Raw genomic sequence first — 22,458 nt, 5'->3', positions numbered from 1 at the left:
GGGATACAAGCACACCTGAGCGGAAGACAAGGCAATCTCGACACCGTCGCACCACACAGGCAGCGAGGTGTTAACCACCTCGCCTGGCATACGGGAGGTCGCGAGTTCGACCCCGAGCCTGACGCCTGCTGTATATTTGGAGGTTGCATTGTCTCCGCCGTGGTCGCGTGGATTTTTCTCCGGGTCCTCCTGTTTTCCCCTCCACATTTTATAATCAACATCACGTGTTGAGAGTGTCGGGCTGCGATACATTACCACGTTATGGCAATCCACTTGGTTTGGGCGAACATTTGTGGTGGCCAGGTAGCTCAGTGAGCCTTACCTGGTAAAATAAAAAAGTTTCGTTTTTAGTTTGCAACGATCCACCAACGGAGCCCCAAAGCGCTGGTTCGTAGAGCGTTCATTTCGGTCTCAGAGCCTGGCACGGACGCGGAAGCCTTTGCCTTTAACGCCGCGTCTCACAATTGTGAACGTTCGCAGGAAGGTCATTCCCCCCCCCCGCCCCAGCCGAGTGAAATCACCAACAAAATGAATAATTAACACTGCCACGGCGAGAGGTGGGCAAACCGGAGTCGATGGGCTCAGTCCGGTCACCAAAGACTTCTTTTCAATTTCGCTCTGCACTCTCATGCGGCAGAATTCAAGCTCCGAGATTTATATTCTTAGGTGTTTTCGGTAAAGTCACGTAGGTAAAACATTAAAATTAATAAAAGTAAAATAAAATAAAAATCACGACGTTTCGGAGGCAACACAAGTCTCCGTCATCAGGTGGAACCGTGTTGCCTCCGAAACGTCGTGATTTTTATTTTATTTTACTTTTATTAATTTTAATGTTTTACCTACGTGACTTTACCGAAAACACCTAAGAATATGAATCCTTGCAGTCACGAAAGCTTCAAATCTCCGAGATTTACTCATTTTCGGTTGGAATGTCACGCGGTGAACATGACCCTCGGAGGCGGTGGGAACCCGTGCTGCCCTCGACTGATGCACCAGAGGTGGCTTGAGAGAGAAGCGGCTCTGCGATATCCGCTTCTGCGGCCCGTTCTCTAAATCGAAGGCTTGCACTGCTCTGATAGGGTCCCTGAATGGATGATTTGTCTCACGATAATGCTGTGAGCACAACTGGAATACAATTCGTTTTTATTTTACCAGGTAAGGCCCCACACCGAGCTATGGAGCTCTTTTTTTCAGAAGCGACCTGACTATCACAAATGGTAGCTCAACAAAGTGGTTCATCATCATCGTGTGGAAATGTATAGCAGCTAAATACTATAAATGCACGTTGTTTATTCTAAGTGTAGAGGGGGAACACCGGAGGACCCGGATAAAAATCCACGGCGACCACGGGGAGAGAAAGAGACACGCAAACTCCAAATATACAGGCAAAAGGGTCGGGATCGAACCCACAACTTGCTGTATATCAGGCGAGGTAGTTAACATCTCGCCACTGTGGCACCCGAAGAAAAACCCACGCATGCGAGGGAGCAACAGCCTATCCCCACACAGACAGAACAAGTGGATACTCTTTGGTTTTTTCGGTAAAGTCATGTAGGTAAAAAAAAGAAAAACAAATAAATGAAATCACGACGTTTCAGAGACAACACAAGCTTCCGTCTTCAGGTGGAACCGTCACAGCAAAATTACTGTTTCAGTAATTTTGCTGTATCAGTAATTTTGCTGCGACGGTTCCACCTGAAGACGGAAGCTTGTGTTGCCTCCGAAACGTCGCGATTAAATGTATTTGTTTTTCTTTTTTTTAACCTACGTGACTTTACTGAAAAAACCAAAGAGTATGGATCCTTGCAGTCACGAAAACTTCAAATCTAGAAAGAACAAGTGGAGTCGACGTTTTGTTGTACCGTCTTCTTCTCCTGGCAAGCCTACGGACTGGCACCTTGCCGCTCACGGAAAGGGAGTTTCACACAACACAGCATGTGCGCGAGCCACCAACCCTCCTCCTCCGTGGATGCACAGGTCCATTTTCCACGAATTGAGTGTTTGGCTTCGTGTGGAAGACAATCTGATTACTCGCAGAATAGCTGGAGGATGAATCATTGCATGGCAAAAGATCACAAAAAATGTGTACTTGCTAACCTTTGTCAATCCACTGCTGGATGAAGGCATCTCCACACATTACTGGTCAATGGAAGTTGTTTTGACCATATTTCGCTACTCATCGCAGGCCAGTGAAAAGAGATGGCCCAGAATCGGTTCGAATATCACTCCCCACTTGATGTTGACTAGGGAAGGGGGTGGGGGGTCATCAACTTCAAAGTGCAGTGCACAGGTGCAGCCCTGCAACTTCCCGGCTCGCACCACCGCTTGCAGGTAAGGAACCTGCGCCAGAGCTCAAAAGAGAGCCTCCAAACAAGAAGTTACTTGGCCTACTCTTCCACACCGGCCTGACGTCTTCTATCACGACTGCCTGCCGCCACTAAAACCATAACGATCACGTGTGCTGCGTTAATGGTTAACGGCTGTGGAGGAGGGGGAGGTGGGGGGGGGGTCGATGGGTGGGAGGGGGGTAGATAAGAGAGCACTGGGCCTGCCAAACGACGGCCCCCTCCTTCCACCTCCTCCTCCTCCTCTTTCTCCTCCTCCACAGCGAGGAATCTCCTGCGTACATTCCTCCCCCAGGGCAAAGTGCTTGCTCATCCAGAGGTGTTTGTCAAAACCTTCCCCGGGCCTTATCGGTCACCTCAGCCTGCAGTTTCCTTCTGTTATGAAGAGGTCTCTATAAACTATTTATTTAGGCGAGGCCCACTGAGCGAGAAAGCAATATTTTTCACAAGCGACCTGGCTATCACAAATGATAGCTCAACGAAGTGGGCTTATCATCACGTGGGCAATTTATAGCAGCTGTCCAAAAACTCGAAACACGTGACGTCGATTGTAAATGTGGGAGGGGAAAAAAAACGGGGGACCCGGAGAAAAATCCACGCGGCCACTGGGAACGAGAGAGGCATGCGAACTCCAAATGTACAGCAGGCGTCAGGGGTTGGGATCGAACCCCGTACCAGTGGAAGGAGTTCAAATCTCGCCACTTCGGTGCCCTCTAAACACAAACCCGGTTTTAACAGCAGGCAGCCGGATCAGCGATCTCTGAACTCTGACCTCAGCCACCCGGCCACCTCCACTGACTGCCCCAGCATTCAAACCTCAGGATTTCCCGACGATTCAACGACTCGAAAAAACTAGCAGGAACCTCAGTTACCCTTGACACTAATCCAGAACATCTCAGCGTCTCTTGACAGAAACCCAGGATGTCAGCGCGAGTCATCTTGAGAACATGTAGCTAATCTGGTGTCGCTGCCTGGATTCCGATCCAACACCTCAGCAAAAATAAACCTTCATCGCATGACAGCCCAATATATATTTTTGCATAACCCGGACGTAATATGGGCAAATTGAGTAAAAAAAATACATTTTATACGGACGGTTATTGGTTACCGACCGGAGACCATCAAACTCACTGCATTTGAGAAGCCGGTTTAAATTACAGCGGTCGAAACCCAGAATCGAACGCAGGATTTCTCAGCCATGCCGGCTCTGCGTTTCCGAGCCGCTCGCTGCAGCCCCTACGTAAGGGGTCATGCACGCACCGGCACACAACGTGCTCACCGCGCATGAACCACAACACCTCGCTGATCTCGCCAAGGAGCGTAAACCGGCGTCACGTGAACTCCGGTGGTCATCCTCGCAGCAGCACCGACGGCTGATTTTGGCACAGCCATCGAACAAAGGCGGTGGTCACCGCACCGCGCGGCGCTTTCGGGTGCGCTTCTGCGTCCGTCTGGAAAGCTCTTCCTTCCGATAGCAGGAAGCCACTGGGAGCTATGCACTTTTAAACCATCTAGATTGTAAACTATTTTTTTAGAACTGCTTTTTGTATGTAGTTTGTTGTCCTTCCCCCGCACCTCCGATTAGCGCGCGCGGTTGGCCTACGTACGATGGGGAAAGAAGTTAGACATACATCGCAACGCAGCGAGCGAGCGAGCGAGCGAGGGGGAGAGAGCCAGAGAGAGGGGGGGGGGGGGGGGGAGACAAATCCGTCCGCAGAAGCGGCGGCACAATGTCCCCTAAACTCCGAAGTTTTTAAACGCGACCGCAGAGCTCCCTCGAGGCCCACCGTCAACAGACACTTTCCCACCAACACCGCCACCAACACCGCCACCGTTGCCGCTGCTGCTTGTTCTTATCGCACCCTTTTCAATTAGACCTGGCGACACCTCCCACTCAGGAGGGAGCCGTGGAGCACGGCTGGTGGGGCGCGGGGAGAGGTGGGGGGGGGGGAGAGGGAGGGGAGGGAGGGAGGAAGGGGAGGGAGGGAGGACAGGGAGGGAGGGAGACGACGCTGCATGGCTCACAGACCCAACAACGGAAATCTACTTGATATCTGTAAAAAAGAGCTTTAAAGCTCATCGGATTCCTTCCGTATAAATAAATATTCTGAACGGGGTATAGGCGAGTTCAAATCCATCATCCCTCTGGGGTCGATAAAATTAGTACCACCGCGCGTGGCAATGTAAACACTGGTTGTCGTGTGGAGAAACTCGACCCCTGCCATAGGAACGAGGAATGTCCACCACCGGCTCGGGGGGGGGGGTGCGGGCTGTAAACAGAAGGTGAGCTCCACCTCATCGCTCGCGCGAACGGTGTAGTCGCTCGGGACTTCGAGCGGCAATGTGAGCTGAACTTACAATCGCACTGCGACTCTAATGAATTACTATCAAAATGTTAATTGACCCATGTGCGGCCAGCACAGCGACAGTGCCCGGCCCCCCCACATGTGCTATTCGTAGCGGAACAAAATTTAAATAAAATCTCATCTCACCTCTACCTGAATACATCAAAACGCGAACAAATACGTCGCCACGGTGACAACCCACCGAAATCAAATGGGTGCGGGGGGGTGTGGTTGTGGAGGCGACAGATATTTGAAAAAAAAATGACAACTATTTTTTTCTATTTGTTTCTTTTCTCCACGAGGAGCCTCGGTCGCGCGACTGGCTTTCCCAGCTTGTTACGGCACCCCAGCGGCTTTGCGGTGCGATAAGAGGCCGTACAGTGCTGCTGCTTCTGCTGCTGTTGCGAAGGCGACGGCTGCGTGCAAACTGGAGTGCGCCGGCGAGTCCACCGTTTGCCAGAGGTCGCAAACGGGTTTTGATTCCTTACCCGTACCCGTACCCGGCCGCACCAGGGTCGCAAACGTGTACCTGTACCCGTACCCGGCCGTACCCGTACCCTACCCTACCCGGCCGGGTACGGGTAGGGTACGGGTATCGGGTACCTGATTGCGACCTCTGGGATGAAGCCACGTTGCAGGCGCGGGTGGGTTGATTCTAGGAACTTGCATTGTGAGAAGAGACAAGACGTTGGGAAATGAGTGACAAACAGTTACTCACCAGTGACTCACGGTCTACCCGTACCCGTACCCGGCCGCACCAGGGTCGCAAACGGGTAGCCGTACCCGGCCGGGTACGGGTAGCCGGGTATCGGGTAGGGTACGGGTATCGGGTACCCGGTACCCGGTTGCGACCTCTGGGTGACGTGTGGGTAACCCCCCAACTCTTGTGGGGATTATAATATGGGCACTCCCGTCTGACCCAGATGTGCGGGAAGAGCAAACCCAATGGGGCTTCCTTCGAGTTCCTCTCGTGGGGATGCTTGCGCCAGCAGAGAGGCAGCGTGCGAGCCAGCGAGAGATTAGAGTGATTTTTGTTAAACCAGGTGAGAAGGTTCGAGAGACCGGGGGACGAGTCGCTCGCACAAGTGACCCCCGGGGGTCACTCTCGTGGCAGGGGCTGTGCCTTTACCTAATTAGACTAAACAAAAAGCTACGTTTAAAATGTTACCAGGTAAGGCCCACTGAGCGATACAGCTCTTTTTTCAGAAGCGACCTGGCCACTAATGATAGCTCAAAAAAGTGGTTTATCAAATGGCAACTTATAGGAGTAACCAAACACTCTAAACACGTGTTGATTACAAATATGGAGGGGAAAAAAACGGAGGACCCGGAGAAAACGCCACGCGACCACGGGAAGAGAGAGAGAGTGAGTGACACACGCAAACTCCAAATAAATAGGTGTCAGGGTCGGGATCGAACCCACGACCTCCTGTATACCAGGGAAGGTGGTTAACATCTCCTAGCCACCGTGGTATGCCACCTACATCACTGTCACGACTTTATTCGTCACGGTCAAAAGTCCAACGTGCTGAAAATGTACCTGCAGATTAATCAATTGGGACGATGCAAAGCAACGTTGCTGCTGACTGCAAAAGCTTGGCAGGGCTCTCGTATAGCACGCGCAATAATACAAATCACTATCGTTACAACAATTAAAATCCGTAAAAAAACCAACACAAACCAATGCTTCTGTACATCCAAACTCTGGCTAAAACGAATCTGCTGCCGAGTCAATGGGGGACTGATGCATGGCCGCTGTTACGCAAGACCTTGCCTCCGACTCTTGACCCACCACCACCAACGCACCCCCACAGCTGACGGCCGTAGGAGCGCGCGGAATGCGGCTCAGGTGAGCGTGACGTAGGGCTCGCGGAGAAAACCAGCAGCGTCTCCCAGTGACAACCGCGGCTCCGCCCAACCCTCCACCTCCCTCCACCTCCATTCCCTCCGCTCCACCACAAGCCCAGCTTCAGCCCCCCCCCTCCCTTACTCACTGAAGTGTGACCAGGATGCGGTCTCACGAAGACGCGAAGTTATGAAATGAAGTCGTGCGCGCGACAGGTTAAACCGGAAAGCCTGTCGGGCTTGTGAATATCTGCTTGTGTGTGCTTGCGAGCGAGCGAGTGAGCGAGCGAGCGAGCGCCGGTTGCGTGTTGGTGGGGAATGAGTTTGGGCTTGCATGATGGGAATATGTGGTGGATGAGTGGTGCGTGTGGTGTGGGCGAGTGGTTCGGGAGCGAGGTGGTCGAGTGTTTGAGTCAGCGGGTATGTGAGTGGGAAGGTAAAGGAGTAGTTGTGTAGGTGGGTGGGTAAGTGGGTTGGTAGGCGGGTGAGTAGGTGGGTTGGTTCTTGAGTGGATGAGTGGGTGGGTTAGTGGGTGGGTGTTTGAGTGAGTGAGCAGGCGGCTGGATGTGGTTGAGTGAGTAATTGGGTGGTTGGTTGAGTGGGTGGTTGAGTGAGTGACTGGTTGTGCGAGTGAGTGATTGGCTGGTTGAGTGAGTGAGTGGGTGGTTGACTGAATGAGTGGGTGGTTAACTGAGTGAGTGGGTGGTTGAGTGAGTGAGTGCGTGGTTGAGTGAGTGGGTGGTTGAGTGAGTGAGTGGGTGGTTGAGTGAGTGAGTGGGTGGTTGAGTGAGTGAGTGGGTGGTTGAGTGAGTGAGTGGGTGGTTGAGTGAGTGAGTGGGTGGTTGGTTGAGTGAGTGGGTGGTTGAGTGAGTGGGTGGTTGAGTGAGTGAGTGGATGGTTGAGTGAGTGAGTGGGTGGTTGAGTGAGTGAGTGGGTGGTTGAGTGGGTGGTTGAGTGAGTGAGTGGGTGGTTGAGTGAGTGGGTGGTTGAGTGAGTGGGTGGTTGAGTGAGTGGGTGGTTGAGTGAGTGAGCAGGTGGCTGGTTGAGCGAGTGGCTGCTTGAGTGAGTGAGTGGGTGGTTGAGTGGTGAGTGAGTGGGTGGTTGAGTGAGTGAGTGGGTGGTTGAGTAAGTGAGTGGGTGGTTGAGTGAGTGAGTGGGTGGTTGAGTGAGTGGTTGAGTAAGTGGGTGGTTGAGTGAGTGGGTGGTTGAGTGAGTGGGTGGTTGAGTGGCTGCTTGAGTGAGTGAGTGGGTGGTTGAGTGAGTGAGTGGCTGCTTGAGTGAGTGAGTGGGTGGTTGAGTGAGCGAGTGGGTGGTTGAGTGAGCGAGTGGGTGGTTGAGTGAGTGAGTGGGTGGTTGAGTGAGTGAGTGGTTGAGTGAGTGGGTGGTTGAGTGAGTGGGTGGTTGAGTGAGTGAGAGGGTGAGCGAGTGCTGAGTGTGTTGGCAGGTGGTGGGTTGGTGGATTGGGGAGTGGCTGATTAAATGGTTGGTTGCGTGAAACGAATTGTGAGGTGGGCTGGAAAGTCGGTGAAAGAATGAGATGGTGAGCCAGAGTCCTTGCGTCGTGGGCCAGTTCAATTTCCAAGCGTGGACCATTGTGTGTCAATGTTGGGGACATAATTTTATAACCACCTGCACGTACGAACATTTCCTTCACACTGTTAAAACTCACTGATGTACGAGACTATTAATATCCGTACGAAATCAGACGCGGTCCTTTTGACGACACATTTAACCGCTGCTGCTACCCCATTAGTTTTGTGCCAAATCATGCGATCGGCGGTCTCTCTCTCTCTCGTTGTTTCTGTACGATCGCGCTGGAGCCTTGGCAAGAACAACACGGCGCGTCGCTCTATTCACGCACGGCACTCGCCGCGGGGTCTCCCACGTAGCTGCGGTAAGCGGCAATGGGGCCCTCAAAACGGCGGCAGCAGCGGCGATGCAGCAGCAGTCGAATGCAGCAGCAGCGGCGATGCAGCAGCAGCAGCAAAATGCAGTAGCAGTGATGCAGCAGCAGCAAACAGCAGCAGCACCACAGCATCAGCAATGTAGTAGCAGCAATGCAGCAGCAGCAGCAAACACCAGCAGCAATGCAGCAGCATCAGCAATGTAGCAGCAGCAGCCGCGATGTAGCAGCAGCAGCGATGCATCAGCGATACATCAGCAATGTAGCAGCAGCAGCCGCGATGTAGCAGCAGCAGCGATGCAGCAGCGATGCAGCAGCAGCATCAGCGATGCAGCAGCAGCATCAGCGATGTAGCAGCAGCATCAGCGATGCAGCAGCGATGCAGCCGCCATGCAGCAGCAGCAGCCGTCAATGTTGTCGCTGGAACTGTCTCAGGCGCCTGGTTCACACCTCGCTGGGACCGAGCGATTCCCTACAAGTGGCGCCGCGCTCCCGCAAACCGGCGCCGCGTGCCGAAAGATGAAACGCCGCCGGGCGATTAAAATAAAAAATTCAAAGATATTAATTTAAAATCGGGCGTCAAAAACGCTTTTGTCTGGTTTTGTCTTTTTAGCCGCCTCGCGAGGGGGGGGGGGGCAAGCCTCCGGTCTTTGCCCATCGCTCGTAAACGAAAAGGGAAATCACAGTTTTGCGTGCTACGGAATTGTTAGCATTATTATTTGGGTTGACCATGATGATCAGGGGTTGGGGCAACCTGCCCGTCTCCGGAGCCGCACGCGGTGCCTCTTTAAGGACTGGTGACGCTACAGAAATTCGAAAATAAAATGTCTCTCCTTGTAATTTTGGTTGCTAACGTCTGACCATAAGAATCCAATTCGCCATGGCAGTTCAGTTCACCATGGAAGTCCAGTTCACAATGACAGTCCAGTTCACCATGGCCGTCCAGTTCACCATGGGAGTCCAGTTCACCATGGCAGTCCAGTTCACAATGACAGTCCAGTTCACCATGGCCGTCCAGTTCACCATGGGAGTCCAGTTCACCATGGCCGTCCAGTTCACCATGGGAGTCCAGTTCACCATGGGAGTCCAGCTCACCATGGAAGTCTAGTTCACCATGGCAGTCCAGTTCACAATGGAAGTCCAGTTCATAATGACAGTCCAGTTCACCATGGCCGTCCAGTTCACCATGGGAGTCCAGTTCACCATGGAAGTCCAGTTCACCATGGAAGTCGTCCAGTTCACCATGGAAGTCGTCCAGTTTACCATGCGGCTCATGAAGGACCACCGTCTCTCGTATATTCGCCAAGAATGCATTGCGGCTCTTGAAATATTTGTTTATATATATTTTTTCCCCGAATCAGAAAAAAGAAAATTGGCTCTCGTTCAACACCCGTCTTGCTTTGCCCGAAGCCCTGAGCAGTGACGCTCGGTGTTTACCCCGGGAAAACTTTGGCGCAGTCTTGAGACTCGTTAATTTCAGGAGGGGATCCTCCAACCCCCCCCCCCCCACTCCGCCCAGTAGTTGTGAGTCCTGAACCAGATGCTTTTATTTACCTGTGGGTAGCCACCTCACAGTGGCACAGCTCTTGAATGGTTCCAATTTCCCTCTCGTGGGCCCCACCAACAAGGAATTATGATCGCCTGCAAATGGCTCCGGTGCAATGCCAGTCGAGTAATATGCAAGGGAACGTTTCAGAATCGGGATGTTTGGCCAATACCGGTGACGCTGCTGGAATAGTCTCATTTGTGAGTGACTCAGGTCCCCAAAAGAACAAAAAGCAGAAAGATACAGGCAAAAAAACAGTGACGGCCCAATGACGAGCATATAAATCCGTATTGAAAAGTGAAAAATAATGGACAAACATAAATCACCGTTAAAGAATACATTCCAAAGAATGGAGTAATAAATTCCATGGTGGGGGTGGAGGGCTATTGATAGAACGCTCACAACGATGATCCAATACCCAACGCAATTTCAGTATAAAGTTGCTTCGCCCGTTTGTAACTTCAGCCTCATGAATACCGGCCGGGGAGGGGGTATTCGACAAGTATACTTTCCAATAAAAAGCCAGTGAATGAAATAATAATTCTGCAAACATCCAAACGTTGTTTTCTCGCCTCTCCCCCCAACCCCGTGAGAGCCAATTGAAAACGTGGGGAGATCCGACGGAATCGGTGCGCAAGCCGTGATCTTTCATCCTCGTTGCGACTCGTAATGCGCTGCTTGCGTGACACCAGGCCTCCGCGTGTGCGTATGTGTGCCTGTGTGACACCACAACAACGAGCGGAGCGCCGGGCGGCTAAAACACAGCACAATAAGGGGGCACAGGTGGTGCATTGACCAGTCGTCTCGGTCAGTCGACCCGTGGTACCTGGGTCTGCCCCGTGACCTCCTGCCGGCGGGCGTTCGACACTTTACGTGGTCTTAACGTGCACATGGCCTGGCACAAGCGCCGTGGTGACGTCACCGCAACTTAGTGGCGAATGGGGGTTGTTGTTGTGTGACACCAGGCCTCCGTGAATAGGAGACGAGACGTTAAATTGGCCAATGCTTTCACGCCCTCCCTGAGAGTTCTAAATTAAGAACAACCCAACGATTCACTTAAATCACCTGCTCAGGAGCTGCCAACGGAAATTGGTGCTCTAGCAGGGAAGCGGGGGTAATGCTCAACTAGATTTGCAGACTAATATCCGGGAAACTTTAGCAAAACTGAGACTCTGGTCATTAACCTGCCACTTTTAAATTCAGCCCTCTCCCCGCAACTCCCGACCTTGCAACCCCACCCACCCCGCAACCTCACCCCCCAATGAAAAGGAGAGAATTAATAAACAGCCAGCCAGTGTGGTTGTAAATACAACAAGAGCAACTGCCGAAACATCGCCTATTTTAGAAACATCGCCTATTTTAGAAACATCGCCTATTTTAAACCTTAAATATATGCACAAAGATCCCCCATATAGCCTTAACAGACTGTAGGGGCAAGTGCCGTTAGCGAGCACCTATGAAGGCCGGAACGGTACACGAGGGGGGTGGGTGGCCAGCACCACGCCCGACCGCCTTTGCCTCCTTAGTGGCGATGTTTACACACCGCACCAGGTACTAATTTGAGGCTGAGTCGACCTTGGGGAGGCCCAGGACCGATTCAGATAATCGTCACCACGTGTTTGCCGTGAACGGGAATCGAACCCGTGTCGCCGGGTTCGTAGCGCAGCACGCTAACCGCTACACTACCGCTCCCCACTATATATACACACACACACATACACAGTACCGTGTTCTGCTTAGATTAAAACAGAGAGACGCAACTTCATGTTAAAGTCTCATTCGTCTATTGGCTTGCACTGGACGGGCGTTACCCATGACCCCCAATGACGGACGGATGGAGCCAAAGGGGACCATCGACGCCGTTAATTAGCGCGAGTTGGAAAGTTGTCGAAATTAGACGACGACAAGCAAACAAAAACGACGTCTCTCAAATCGAACTCTAACCCTACACCCCCCCCCCGCTTCTCCGAATCGCCGCGAGTGAGTGGGGGTGCGACCACAATCAGCGGGGGTTTTTAGTTTGTCGTCGCGGCGGTTTTTCGCCGTTGCAAACTTTCAAGTTGACTTTGTTTCAACAGGACAGGAGCAAAAAAAAAAAATGGACGAGGATTAGTCTCATTCCTGCTTTGCGGCGCGTGGCTTCACCCGGCGTGCTTCCGGCTAGTACCGCGCGGTGTTGTCCGGGACGACGTCCGACGTTTCGCGCCACACGTAGAGCGGGCGGGCGGCGGGCGGGGGGGGAAACCGAAGAAGTTCCCAGCACCGCGGAGTGAAACGTCGGACACATCAGAGAAGAGCGAGCCCCCTTGAGAAGTGCTGACGACGAGAGACGCAGCTGCCCAAGAGCTAAGCAAGAACTCCATGATCTCAGGAATTCTGGCATTTGACGATAAACAAGCGGGGTAAATATATTGCACACGAGATAAGGGGATGTCTGTAACGTCTCAAAACATTTTATCACTATTCTCTCGGCAGCATCACCAGCGCCAGATTATCCGTTCCAGCGAGCCGAGGGTAAACGCTTTGCTCGTGAGATTGAAACGAGGAGGAATTTTAAACCCTCTCTCTGTCATGTGTTTTTTTTTATTGGCTTGTAACACATAACGTGAATAAAAACTTGCATAATGTTAACAACAACAAATAATTTACATTCTCCTTTGTAAAAATAAAAATGATAAGCACACGCATTAATAACTTAAAGCTCTTTAAAATCACTACTGCATAAAGGCCTCTGTAAACCGTGTCAGTCAAAGGGCTTTCTTCTAGCTCAGAACTGGTTCAGATATAACTCGCCACTGATGTTAGCGGTGGTCTAAAAATCGAAAACAGGTGGCCGGGATTTAAGCACTGCGCACGAACCATCGCACCACCGTTACCACCCCAGCCGCCACCTCCAGATCCCCAGTTCGATACCCGGCCAGAGCTAACATGCGTGTGGAGTGACATCTGAACTGCTCCTGGGTTACCAAACCCCGTTCGGAAAGATGCACTGACCCGCTGTCGTTAAGTATAGTCAAAGTACCCCTCTAAAGCGGCAACGCGAGTGCGCGTGAGGCCCTGCAACCAAGATCGATTTGACAAAAGGGGGACTCGGAAATAATAATTATTATATATTACAGCATCTCAACCAAGTCGGGGCTATAATTAAAACGGAAATAACGGTGTCCAGATTTTCTAGATCAAGGGAGAGATGCGAGCGTTGCAGGTATGTGCCGTCGTTGCCGTTCACGTTCCAACTTTACGGTTTATTTTAAAAAATTTAACGCAACTGCATTTTCTTTTCTCATCGACTCGCTCCAACCTCTCGGGTTTAATTGCGGAAAACGGGGGCGGCGGGGGGGAGTGGTGACCGAAAGCCGCATTGACGGTGCCAGCTCAGTGGCTCCGGACACGGCCAATTACGAGCCCCATCGCGTCACCCAGCAACAAGGTTTATTGAATTCCGAAAGATGACAACGAAGCGTCGGCGTGCTGCCACCGAGACAACTTGACCGCGCACACAAAGGAGGTTGCTGTTCGGCGCGCGGCGGCGAGGCCAACGACAGAGTCGTCGCAAAAAAACTTAACGTCGAGCGGCGACAGCGGCAGCTCACGGTTGGTGGATCGCGCAAGCGAGCGGGTTCGTGACGTGACCGTGCGGCGCCTCTTGAATGACGACGACGCTTTGCGCCAGGCGCTCAATTTAAGGCTCGGTTGACGTGGCAGATGCCCAGAACCGGTTCAGATATTCGTCGCAGTTTCTTGGCCGTGAGCGGGAATCAAACCGAGGTTATTGGGTTCGTAGCGCGGCGCGATAACCGTTGTTGCAATCGCACCCCGCACGGACACACTGTTTTATAAAGATCTCCCATATTTGCCTTTCACAGGCTGTTTGGGGCAAGTGCTGTTAGCTAGCACCTATTAAGGCCAGCACAGCACACAAAGGAGGTGAGTGGCCATTGCCACGCCCGGCCACCGTTGTCTCCCCAATTACTATTTAAGGCTGAGTTGACCTAGGGGAGGGTCACGGATCGGACCTCGCCAAAGTCAACACTGCTTTACAAAGACAAAGATACCCCACATAAGTCTTTAACAGGCTGTTAGAGCAAGTGCTGTTAGCTTCACACCCACAAAAAGACAAAGACCCCCCCATGTAGCCTTAACAGACTGCAGGGGCAAGTGCTGTTTGCGAACACCTATGAAGGCCGGGGGTGGGGTGGCCAGCAACAGCCGCAGCCGTCATCTCCCTCTTGGCTAATGTTTACATAACGTGCCAGGCTACTCTTTGGAGGTCGTGTCCAACTACACCCACACACACACAGAGAGACACCGTGTCTCACAGCGGCTTCGGCAACATTCGCCCCCGAAATAACACGCTTGCGTGATTCATTTCTAAGCCGCCATTAAACACGGGAGAGCAAGAGTTGTCCCTTTTTAGCTGCAAACAAAACTCTTGTTTTTGCGATCGTGGCCGGGGATTGGACACGAAAGGGATTAGTAGGGGCGCCAAGGTGACCGCGGACTGGATTTTGTGACTCAGCACGGCCACTGGCCGATGACCAAATCACCGGTACAGCACGCACCGGATCTCACCAGATTCTCAGAAGCCAAGCACCCTTTTGAGCCTGAATGAGTAACGGATGAATGGATGGATCGTTGGGCAATATTATTTTTTCACTTCACCATAACATTTTTTCACTGTACCGTATTATTTTTTCACTTCACCGTATTCTTTTTTCCCTTCACCATATTTTTTTTCTTCACTTTACCAAATTATTTTTTCACTATACCATATGTATTCACTTTACCATATAATTTTTTCTCTATATCATATTATTTTTTCACTTTACTATATAATTTTTTCTCTATATCAAACAATTTTTTTCACTATACCATATTATTTTTTCTCTATACCATATTATTTTTTTCACTCTACCATATTATTTTTTCATGAAAGCGTATTATTTTTTCACTATGCGATGCGATTTTAAAGCTTTAAGATACGACGATGCTGCCGTCGGGCCGAGTGACTCCCCCCCTCCCCCCCCTCCCCCCCCACCACCCCTCCCCCACCACCCCCACCACCGTCACCGACTCGCCTTTGCGCTGGAGGATGACGCGGAGGAGCGGCGCGGCGGTGGACAGCGCCTTGAGGTAGTTGTCGTCGTTGTTGATGGGCAGCAGGTCCCCGTGCACGTCGGCGTAGCCCACCAGCAGCTCGGCGCTCGGCGCGCAGTGCACGAGGCGCAGCAGCTCGTAGAACTCGTCGTAGCAGCTGGGCCGCGAGCGCGCCAGCGAGAAGCGGCGGAACTCCGCCTCGAACTACGCAAAGGCGGGGAGACGGAGAGGGACGGCAGACGAGAGACTAAGAGGGACGCTGAGCTAGTGGTGCTTGCAGGTGTGTACGTTGAACTTCCTTCGCGCCATACGCAGCCAACCGCGCTAATCGGAGGTGCAGGGGCAGCGGCGCCGACGACCACGCGATTTCAAACCGGCGGATGGCATCGCCCGATGTCGATCGTTTGCGCTCGCGAGTCCGAGTACGCGCGTAGAACCCAGTGCAGAGGTCGCAACCGGGTACCCGATACCCGTACCCTACCCGATACCCGGCTACCCGTACCCGGCCAGGTACGGGTACCCGTTTGCGACCCTGGTGCGGCCGGGTACGGGTACGGGTAGGCCGTGAGTCACTGGTGAGTAACCGTTTGTCACTCATTTCCCAACGTCTTGTCTCTTCTCACAATTCAAGTTCCTAGAATAAACCCACCCACGCCTGCAACATGGCTTCATCCCAGAGGTCGCAGTCAGGTACCCGATACCCGTACCCGGCCGGGTACGGGTACCCGTTTGCGACCCTGGTGCGGCCGGGTACGGGTACGGGTAAGGAATCAAAACCCGTTTGCGACCTCTGACCCAGTGTGACGACGGAAGACGACCAAGGGGATCCACACAAAGAGGGCCTCTCTCTCTGGGTGAGCCAGGTGGCCAGGCCGGCTCAGCGGTAAGAGCGAGAGCGGCTCGCGATTGCGATGGTTGCGAGTTTGCATCCCGGTCGGCGAGGTTGACCCAATCGGCAGTGTTCACAGCACGGGGAGGACAGGGAGGTTGACCGATTCTCAATCTACTCGGGGCTGGCCTCTCTCTCTCGCTCTCAGTGTCTGCTAAGACCGTTGCTCAAAACGCCCCGCTGTTATTCACTTCTTGACGAATGGTGTTCGAGGTATTTTTGTTTACATATATGTATAAAAAATAAAGATTGATTGATCAGTTGAAATCGCTCAGGTTTCTAATTCGTGGCATGCAATTTGCGCGTGCGAGAATCCATTCGTTACGATTATGCAAATTGTATGCAGAAGATAAAATGTATAAGCTAATTAGGCATGTCATTATTTTATCTCCCACCCAGCACTACACCACTCGCGAGTAATAATTGTGTGCAAAGAGTATGCAAAGTGAGCCACTAATGGTTCCTAAAATGCTATTAAATAAACGTAGGCTGGCACATGCGAAGGTTCCACTTACTTAGGCTAACGAAGCGACCACAACATTTTTCGATTTAAAGCTTTCGTGACTGCAGGGATTCATGTTTTATTATTTCCCTTCTACGTGACTTTACCAAAAGAACCAACAATATGGACCACAAAATTGTAAAAAAAAAAAATGCTGAAATTAAAAGTGGAACAATAAAGATGAAATGGTAAAAACTGGCCGGATTTATTTTACATTCTGAATTCAAATCCCGACCCCCAAAATTGACAATTCATCGATTCGCTTGTGAATCATTGACGTGCTAAGTTAGAAAGTCCCACACTTAAGTTCAATGAGACCTAGACTTTGGGCGGCAGGGTGGCGCAATACTTCGACTCGTATGTTCGTACGCGCCGTACGTAGCCAACCGTGATAATCGGAGGTGCTGATCATAGCAATGACACTGAAAAGCCATAATGCCAACTAAAAAATAATCACGCCAACGAAGGAAAATTACATCCAACTAGCCACAGGCATCTTCCAAGTGACACTGTGACCAGTTATAGTAATAGATTTTTTCCCTTTCAACTGGTACAAAAACTGACACCTTTATACAAGGCATCATGTTTGCAATAACCACAACACAAGCAGTCAAAATGCAAACAAAAAGAAACAACTCTGATGATGATAATGATATGCACTGTCCTTGAAGTTGATTGGTCCACACCCAAGACAGCTTTTCTTAGAGCCTAGTCTCCATTGGTGTTGGACCAGATGACGCCAAATGGTGTACACAACTCAAAGACAGCGCACTATCAGAGTATTGAGAGCTCGGGGTAAACATTTACACTATGAGACATCTCCTTTACCAGTGGCAAAATATAGTAATAGGTTTTTACCCTTTCAACTGGTTGTTGTTTCTTTTTGTTTGCATTTTGACTGCTTGTGTTGTGGTTATTGCAAACATGATGCCTTGTATAAAGGTGTCAGTTTTTGTACCAGTTGAAAGGGTAAAAACCTATTACTATATTTTGCCACTGGTAAAGGAGGTCTCATAGTGTAAGTGACCAGTTACTTGCGTCTCACGGCAAGGAAGGCCTAGGTTTGATTCCCGACTAGGGTATCCATTATCTCTGGAGTTTGTATGTTCTCCCTCCTGTTCTGCATGGGTTTCTTCCAGCTTCTCAAGTTTCCTCCCGTTGCTAACAAACCCTTAAATGTACCCAGTATTGGCAAACACATCCCAGTGATGAAAAAAAGACCTGATACTTAGTCAATTGGCGTTAATAGATTGAAAACTCATTTATCGAGACCTGCTTTTTGTGTTTAGTTTCTTTCTTTCCCCCGCACGTCCGATGAGCACGGTTGGCCACGTACAGTGCGAAAGAAATTCAGCGTACATCCAAATATGTTCAACATACATCCAAATAAGTTCAACGTACATAGAAATAAATTCATCATACATGCAAAGAAGTACAACATACAAAGAAATTCAACGTACATAGAAATTCAACGTACATACGTAGAAACATCGCCCCCCCACCGAAAAATATTTGGCAGGACCCTCCTGAACAAAACGAGTCTTGAGACTCAATGTAAAAAATGTACACAAGCGTCATAAAAAAATATATAACAATTAAAAATAATCTCTGTCAAGGAAGCCCTGGGTTCACGACATGTGCATCGAATAAAAAACACATCACGGCATAAAATAAAGAAGAATATCAACTTAACAGAACAACATAAGGCACAAATATAAGTAAGAAAGGCACTGTATTCTTAGCACAAGATTAAAAGATTATAAGCAAACGGCTCTTATTTTGTAAACACACACCAAGGGCTTTGTGCTCGAGTCTGACACGAGTTGAGTGAATAACAATGAGAGGGAGAGAGGACGACTCGGAGGCACGAGGAGTAGGAACAACACAGACAGGAACGCAGCCACGCGGGAAGCCAGCGCTCAATCCCTGCGGCACCTCCAAGCTCTGCAGACCTCTAAATACACATGGAGGTGTTATCAGCCATTTAGTGAGTATTTACATGTGGGGAGGAAACCGGAGCACCCATAGAAAACCCAACACAAATGCAAGGGGGCAACACTCTATCCCCATACAGATGGAACAGATGGGCGTCCACTTTTGCTGTACTGCTTTCTCCTGGCGAGCGAGGGTATGCCACCTGTTCAACGCCAGCGGGAAGGGAGTTTGTCAACATCTGTGTGCGGTGATCCACCAACACCACCCCCTCGCTGCTGCTGCCTCGACAGCTCTGGATTACAGGCAGCCACGTGTGTAGTCACCACCACCAACAACAACACCACCACCACCACCAACACCGGCCCAGCAATGAGATTGGAGCGGTGGCGCAGTGCTCGACCGAAGCCAACATCACGAGTTCAGGCTCGCGCCGCACACGCCGTGCCAAGCACCGAGTGGTTCCTTATGGCAAAAAAATAGCAAGATAAAAACGATAGTCACATGTAAAAAAAAAGTGTGTACGTGCATGACTGGCCGAGGCGGCGAAACAGACTTGCAACGCTTGCAAACTCTTCCCTTTGTCGAGAAGCGCTGCACACATTTATCTCCATTTGAACTACAGCCACAAATCTTCTTGGTTCTTTCGGTAAAGTCACGTAGAAGGGAAATAATAAAATAATAAAAATAAAACATAATAAAAATACAATTCTCACGACGTTTCGGTCACAACGTAAGCAGCCGGCTGCTTGCGTTGTGGCCGAAACGTCGTGAGAATTGTATTTTTATTATTTTATTATTTACCTTCTACGCGACTTTACCGAAACAACCAAGAAGATGAATCCCTGCAGTCACGAAAGCTTTAAATCGAAATTAAATTATTTTATTATGTTTTATTTTTATTATTTTATTATTTCCCTTCTACGTGACTTTACCGAAAGAACCAAGAAGATGAATCCCTGCAGTCACGAAAGCTTTAAATCGAAATTTTATGTATTTATTATTTTCTTTACCTACGTGACTTTACCGAAAGAACCAAGAAGATGAATGCTTTAATTCGAAATTTTACAGCCACAAATGTTTGTGAGACCCGAGAGTATACAACAACAATCATAATCGTCATTTATAGCCTCTTTGTAAATTCCATGTCTGGGCGCAGGCCTCGCGCGCACGTGCGGTGCCGCTTGTGAGAGCGGCACTTTGACCACACTTCACCACGGCTAGTCACTGCATCTTGCCGAAAGGGGTTTGGTAACCCAGGAGCATTTTTCGATTTAAAGCTTTCGTGACTGCAGGGATTTATCTTCTTGGTTCTTTCGGTAAAGTCACGTAGAAGGGAAATAATAAAATAATAAAAATAAAACATAACAAAATAATTCTCACGACGTTTCGGCCACAACGCAAGCAGCCGTCTTCAGGTGGAGAACAGGTCTGTCTTGATATGCAAATTATTTTGTCAAGGCGCTCTTCCCCCCTCCATCCCAGCTTAAATAGTCGCTCCAAGCGACTAGGGGGGGGATTGGTCATGTTTTTTTTTCAAGGTGCGCTCTTCAAGCAATCAACATCCGAGCGGAAATGACTCTGAGTCAAAGGTATGGGCAAATGACGCGAAGTGAAAAAAAATCTCAGCCCTCTCTCGAGAGGCAGCCAGTCACCGTCGTATAAACTGTCAATCATTAATGGCTAGGGGGCAGGTGGACCGACAGAAAGTTTGAGGAAGAAGAAAAAAATGCGACACGGATCATTAACGCCGAACGAGCAGCGGCTCAAAAGGTTAGGGCTCCGAAAATTTGTATTCGTCGATGGCAGGAGTTTTCGGCCGCCCGCCCGCCCCGATTCTCAAGCCGCGGCCTTTGACCCTCGCACGCTTGGGCGAGCACCGAAACATCGAGGGCAATTCCATCCCAGCGGCCCTCGCGGTTATGACGTGATCTCATCGCTCCGTCTCATCGGTGAGACGTCCTCTAGGGGCCCGCGTCCCGTCCCTTGGGCTGCCACTCCGTGATAAATGTTTGACCAGCGTCCCTTCTCGCCATGACGTTTGTACGTTGAGCTGCTTTGCGTAAGCCAACCGTGCTAATCGGGCGGTTCGGGGGGACGTGTCCTGCCCAAGCTTCGCTTTACTTTTCTCAATAGTTTGATGATGCGATTTAAACAGCGCTGTGGACACTGAAACAAGGCTTTGGAAACATCAAAAAAAGTTAAAACTCTTACTTTTAGTTTGAACACTTTGCAGGATTATACTGCCAGACTTGAGTAAAGATAACAAGAATCAATAAGTGCAACTGATTAAAGAGGCATAGAGAGCAGTGCATGCTTGGAATTTGAGACATCTACTCAGGTACCCATGGAGACAACCTCCGATTAGCACGGTTAGCTACGTACGATGCGAAAGAAGTTCAACATTCATATTACACTATACACTACACTATTATACACTGTACTATACACTACAATACATGCTACACTACTACAGTAGATCATGGATTATCCGGTGGCTTCGGGGGGCACAGGATTTTCAAAAACGCCGGATAATCACTCCATCATTATTATTTCGAAGAGCTTATTTTTGCACATTCTTGCATATAGTTTTTTTGCTGTTGTGTTATATGTTTTCTTAGTGTTTTAAATTCATTTACTAGATTAAATTGCCATAATTAAAAAGACTAAAAAATATCCTACTGCAAAAAGTTACCGTATTTACTGTACCGTACTAACCACTCCAATCTCGAAGACTCTGCATGGGGTGATGTACATTACGTGCGATACTGTAATTGTTTTCCTTGTATGTAGTGTATAATGTACTGTATATAATATTTAACACTGAAATCAAGCAAAGCTACTTTGTTTTTGCCAAGCACACAGGGTGTCGATCGCGGGACTTGGTAGCAGCCTTTGGAGCGGGTTTTGCCGGTTTCGCCGGATTGGGCCGGGACCGCCGGATGATGATGTTGATAATGTTGCAAGCAGCCGGATAATCGCATGCTGGTTAATCGATGGTCAACTCAACAGCCAGCATCCACCCCCTCAAACTGGCACTACTGTTTTGTCTCGTTCCCAGTTTTATCCCAAATGGGCTCTCGCTGTCAATCAACCTTCTCTACACTTGAGAACCCAACAACTCTGTCCGTTGCGAGTCTGATGGTCTTCATGCAAGCTTACGAGTCTCCCTACTTGTGTCCGCAGGGTCTCCATGCGAGTCTATGTGCAGGTTGGCGATCACAAGCGGCTATGCGAGTCTCACCGGCTCACCCTATGAACGTACGTGGTCCAGAGGTCACAACCGGGTACCCGATACCCGTACCGTACCCGATACCCGGCTACCCGTACCCGGCCAGGTACGGGTACAGGTACGGGTAGCCGTTTGCGACCCTGGTGCGGCTGGGTACGGGTACGGGTAGGCCGTGAGTCACTGGCGAGTAGCCGTTTGTCACTCATTTCGGGTAGGGTACGTGTACGGGTAGGGAACGGCTACCCGTACCCGGCCGGGTACGGGTACCCATTTGCGACCCTGGTGCGGCCGGGTACGGGTAAGGAATCAAAACCCGTTTGCGACCTCTGACGTGGTCTCTACGCGAAGGCTACGTTTCTCCGTGCAAGGCTGTGGTGACGACCAAGAATGAGATTGTCCCAGTTGATGGACGGATGGAGCCTCGATTCAACCCCCCCTCGAACGTGAGCGGTGCCAGCTCAGCACTCCTGATGCCCCGAGTCACTCCGAACTGGCTGGCATTGTGCTTTTAAAAGGCCGCGTCTGATGCGCACAATATACAACGTCCCGCACTCCAACTTCTCTCTCCCTCTCTCTCTGCGCACTCCGAGCGATTTCACAATGAAATGTAAAAAATAAATCGTTCAGCCGTTTCCAATATACACCGTAAAAAATAACAAAGAAAAGCTTCTTCCGCAGTCCTTACATCACACCGACACAACACCAACAACAAATCAAAAGCCCATGCCACTGTTTGTTTGCACGCATGTGTATGTGTGTGTGTCTTTTGTTCGGCCGGATTGAGGGAGCTGGGCCGGCGCGGCACGGGCTAGAGAAGAGATG

The 22,458-nt window shown here is 50.3% G+C and overlaps 1 protein-coding gene across 1 annotated transcript in view; it reads right to left on the bottom strand.

The window, feature by feature from the left end:
* PARD6B (par-6 family cell polarity regulator beta) overlaps nucleotides 1–22,458 on the bottom strand; it is a 61,763-nt gene that overhangs the window by 16,954 nt on the left and 22,351 nt on the right. The window contains exon 2 of the mRNA XM_061571916.1: nucleotides 15,063–15,285. Within this exon, the coding sequence (XP_061427900.1) occupies nucleotides 15,063–15,285 (223 nt within the window). The remainder of the gene's footprint in view (nucleotides 1–15,062; nucleotides 15,286–22,458) is intronic.

This window comes from Lethenteron reissneri, chromosome 49 (genome assembly GCF_015708825.2).
Source record: "Lethenteron reissneri isolate LAM-NWPU_2019-01 chromosome 49, ASM1570882v1, whole genome shotgun sequence".
Classification (NCBI taxonomy): domain Eukaryota; kingdom Metazoa; phylum Chordata; class Hyperoartia; order Petromyzontiformes; family Petromyzontidae; genus Lethenteron; species Lethenteron reissneri.
The sequence above is the reverse complement of the archived record's forward strand: the minus strand, read 5'-3'. Positions and strand labels throughout refer to the sequence as shown.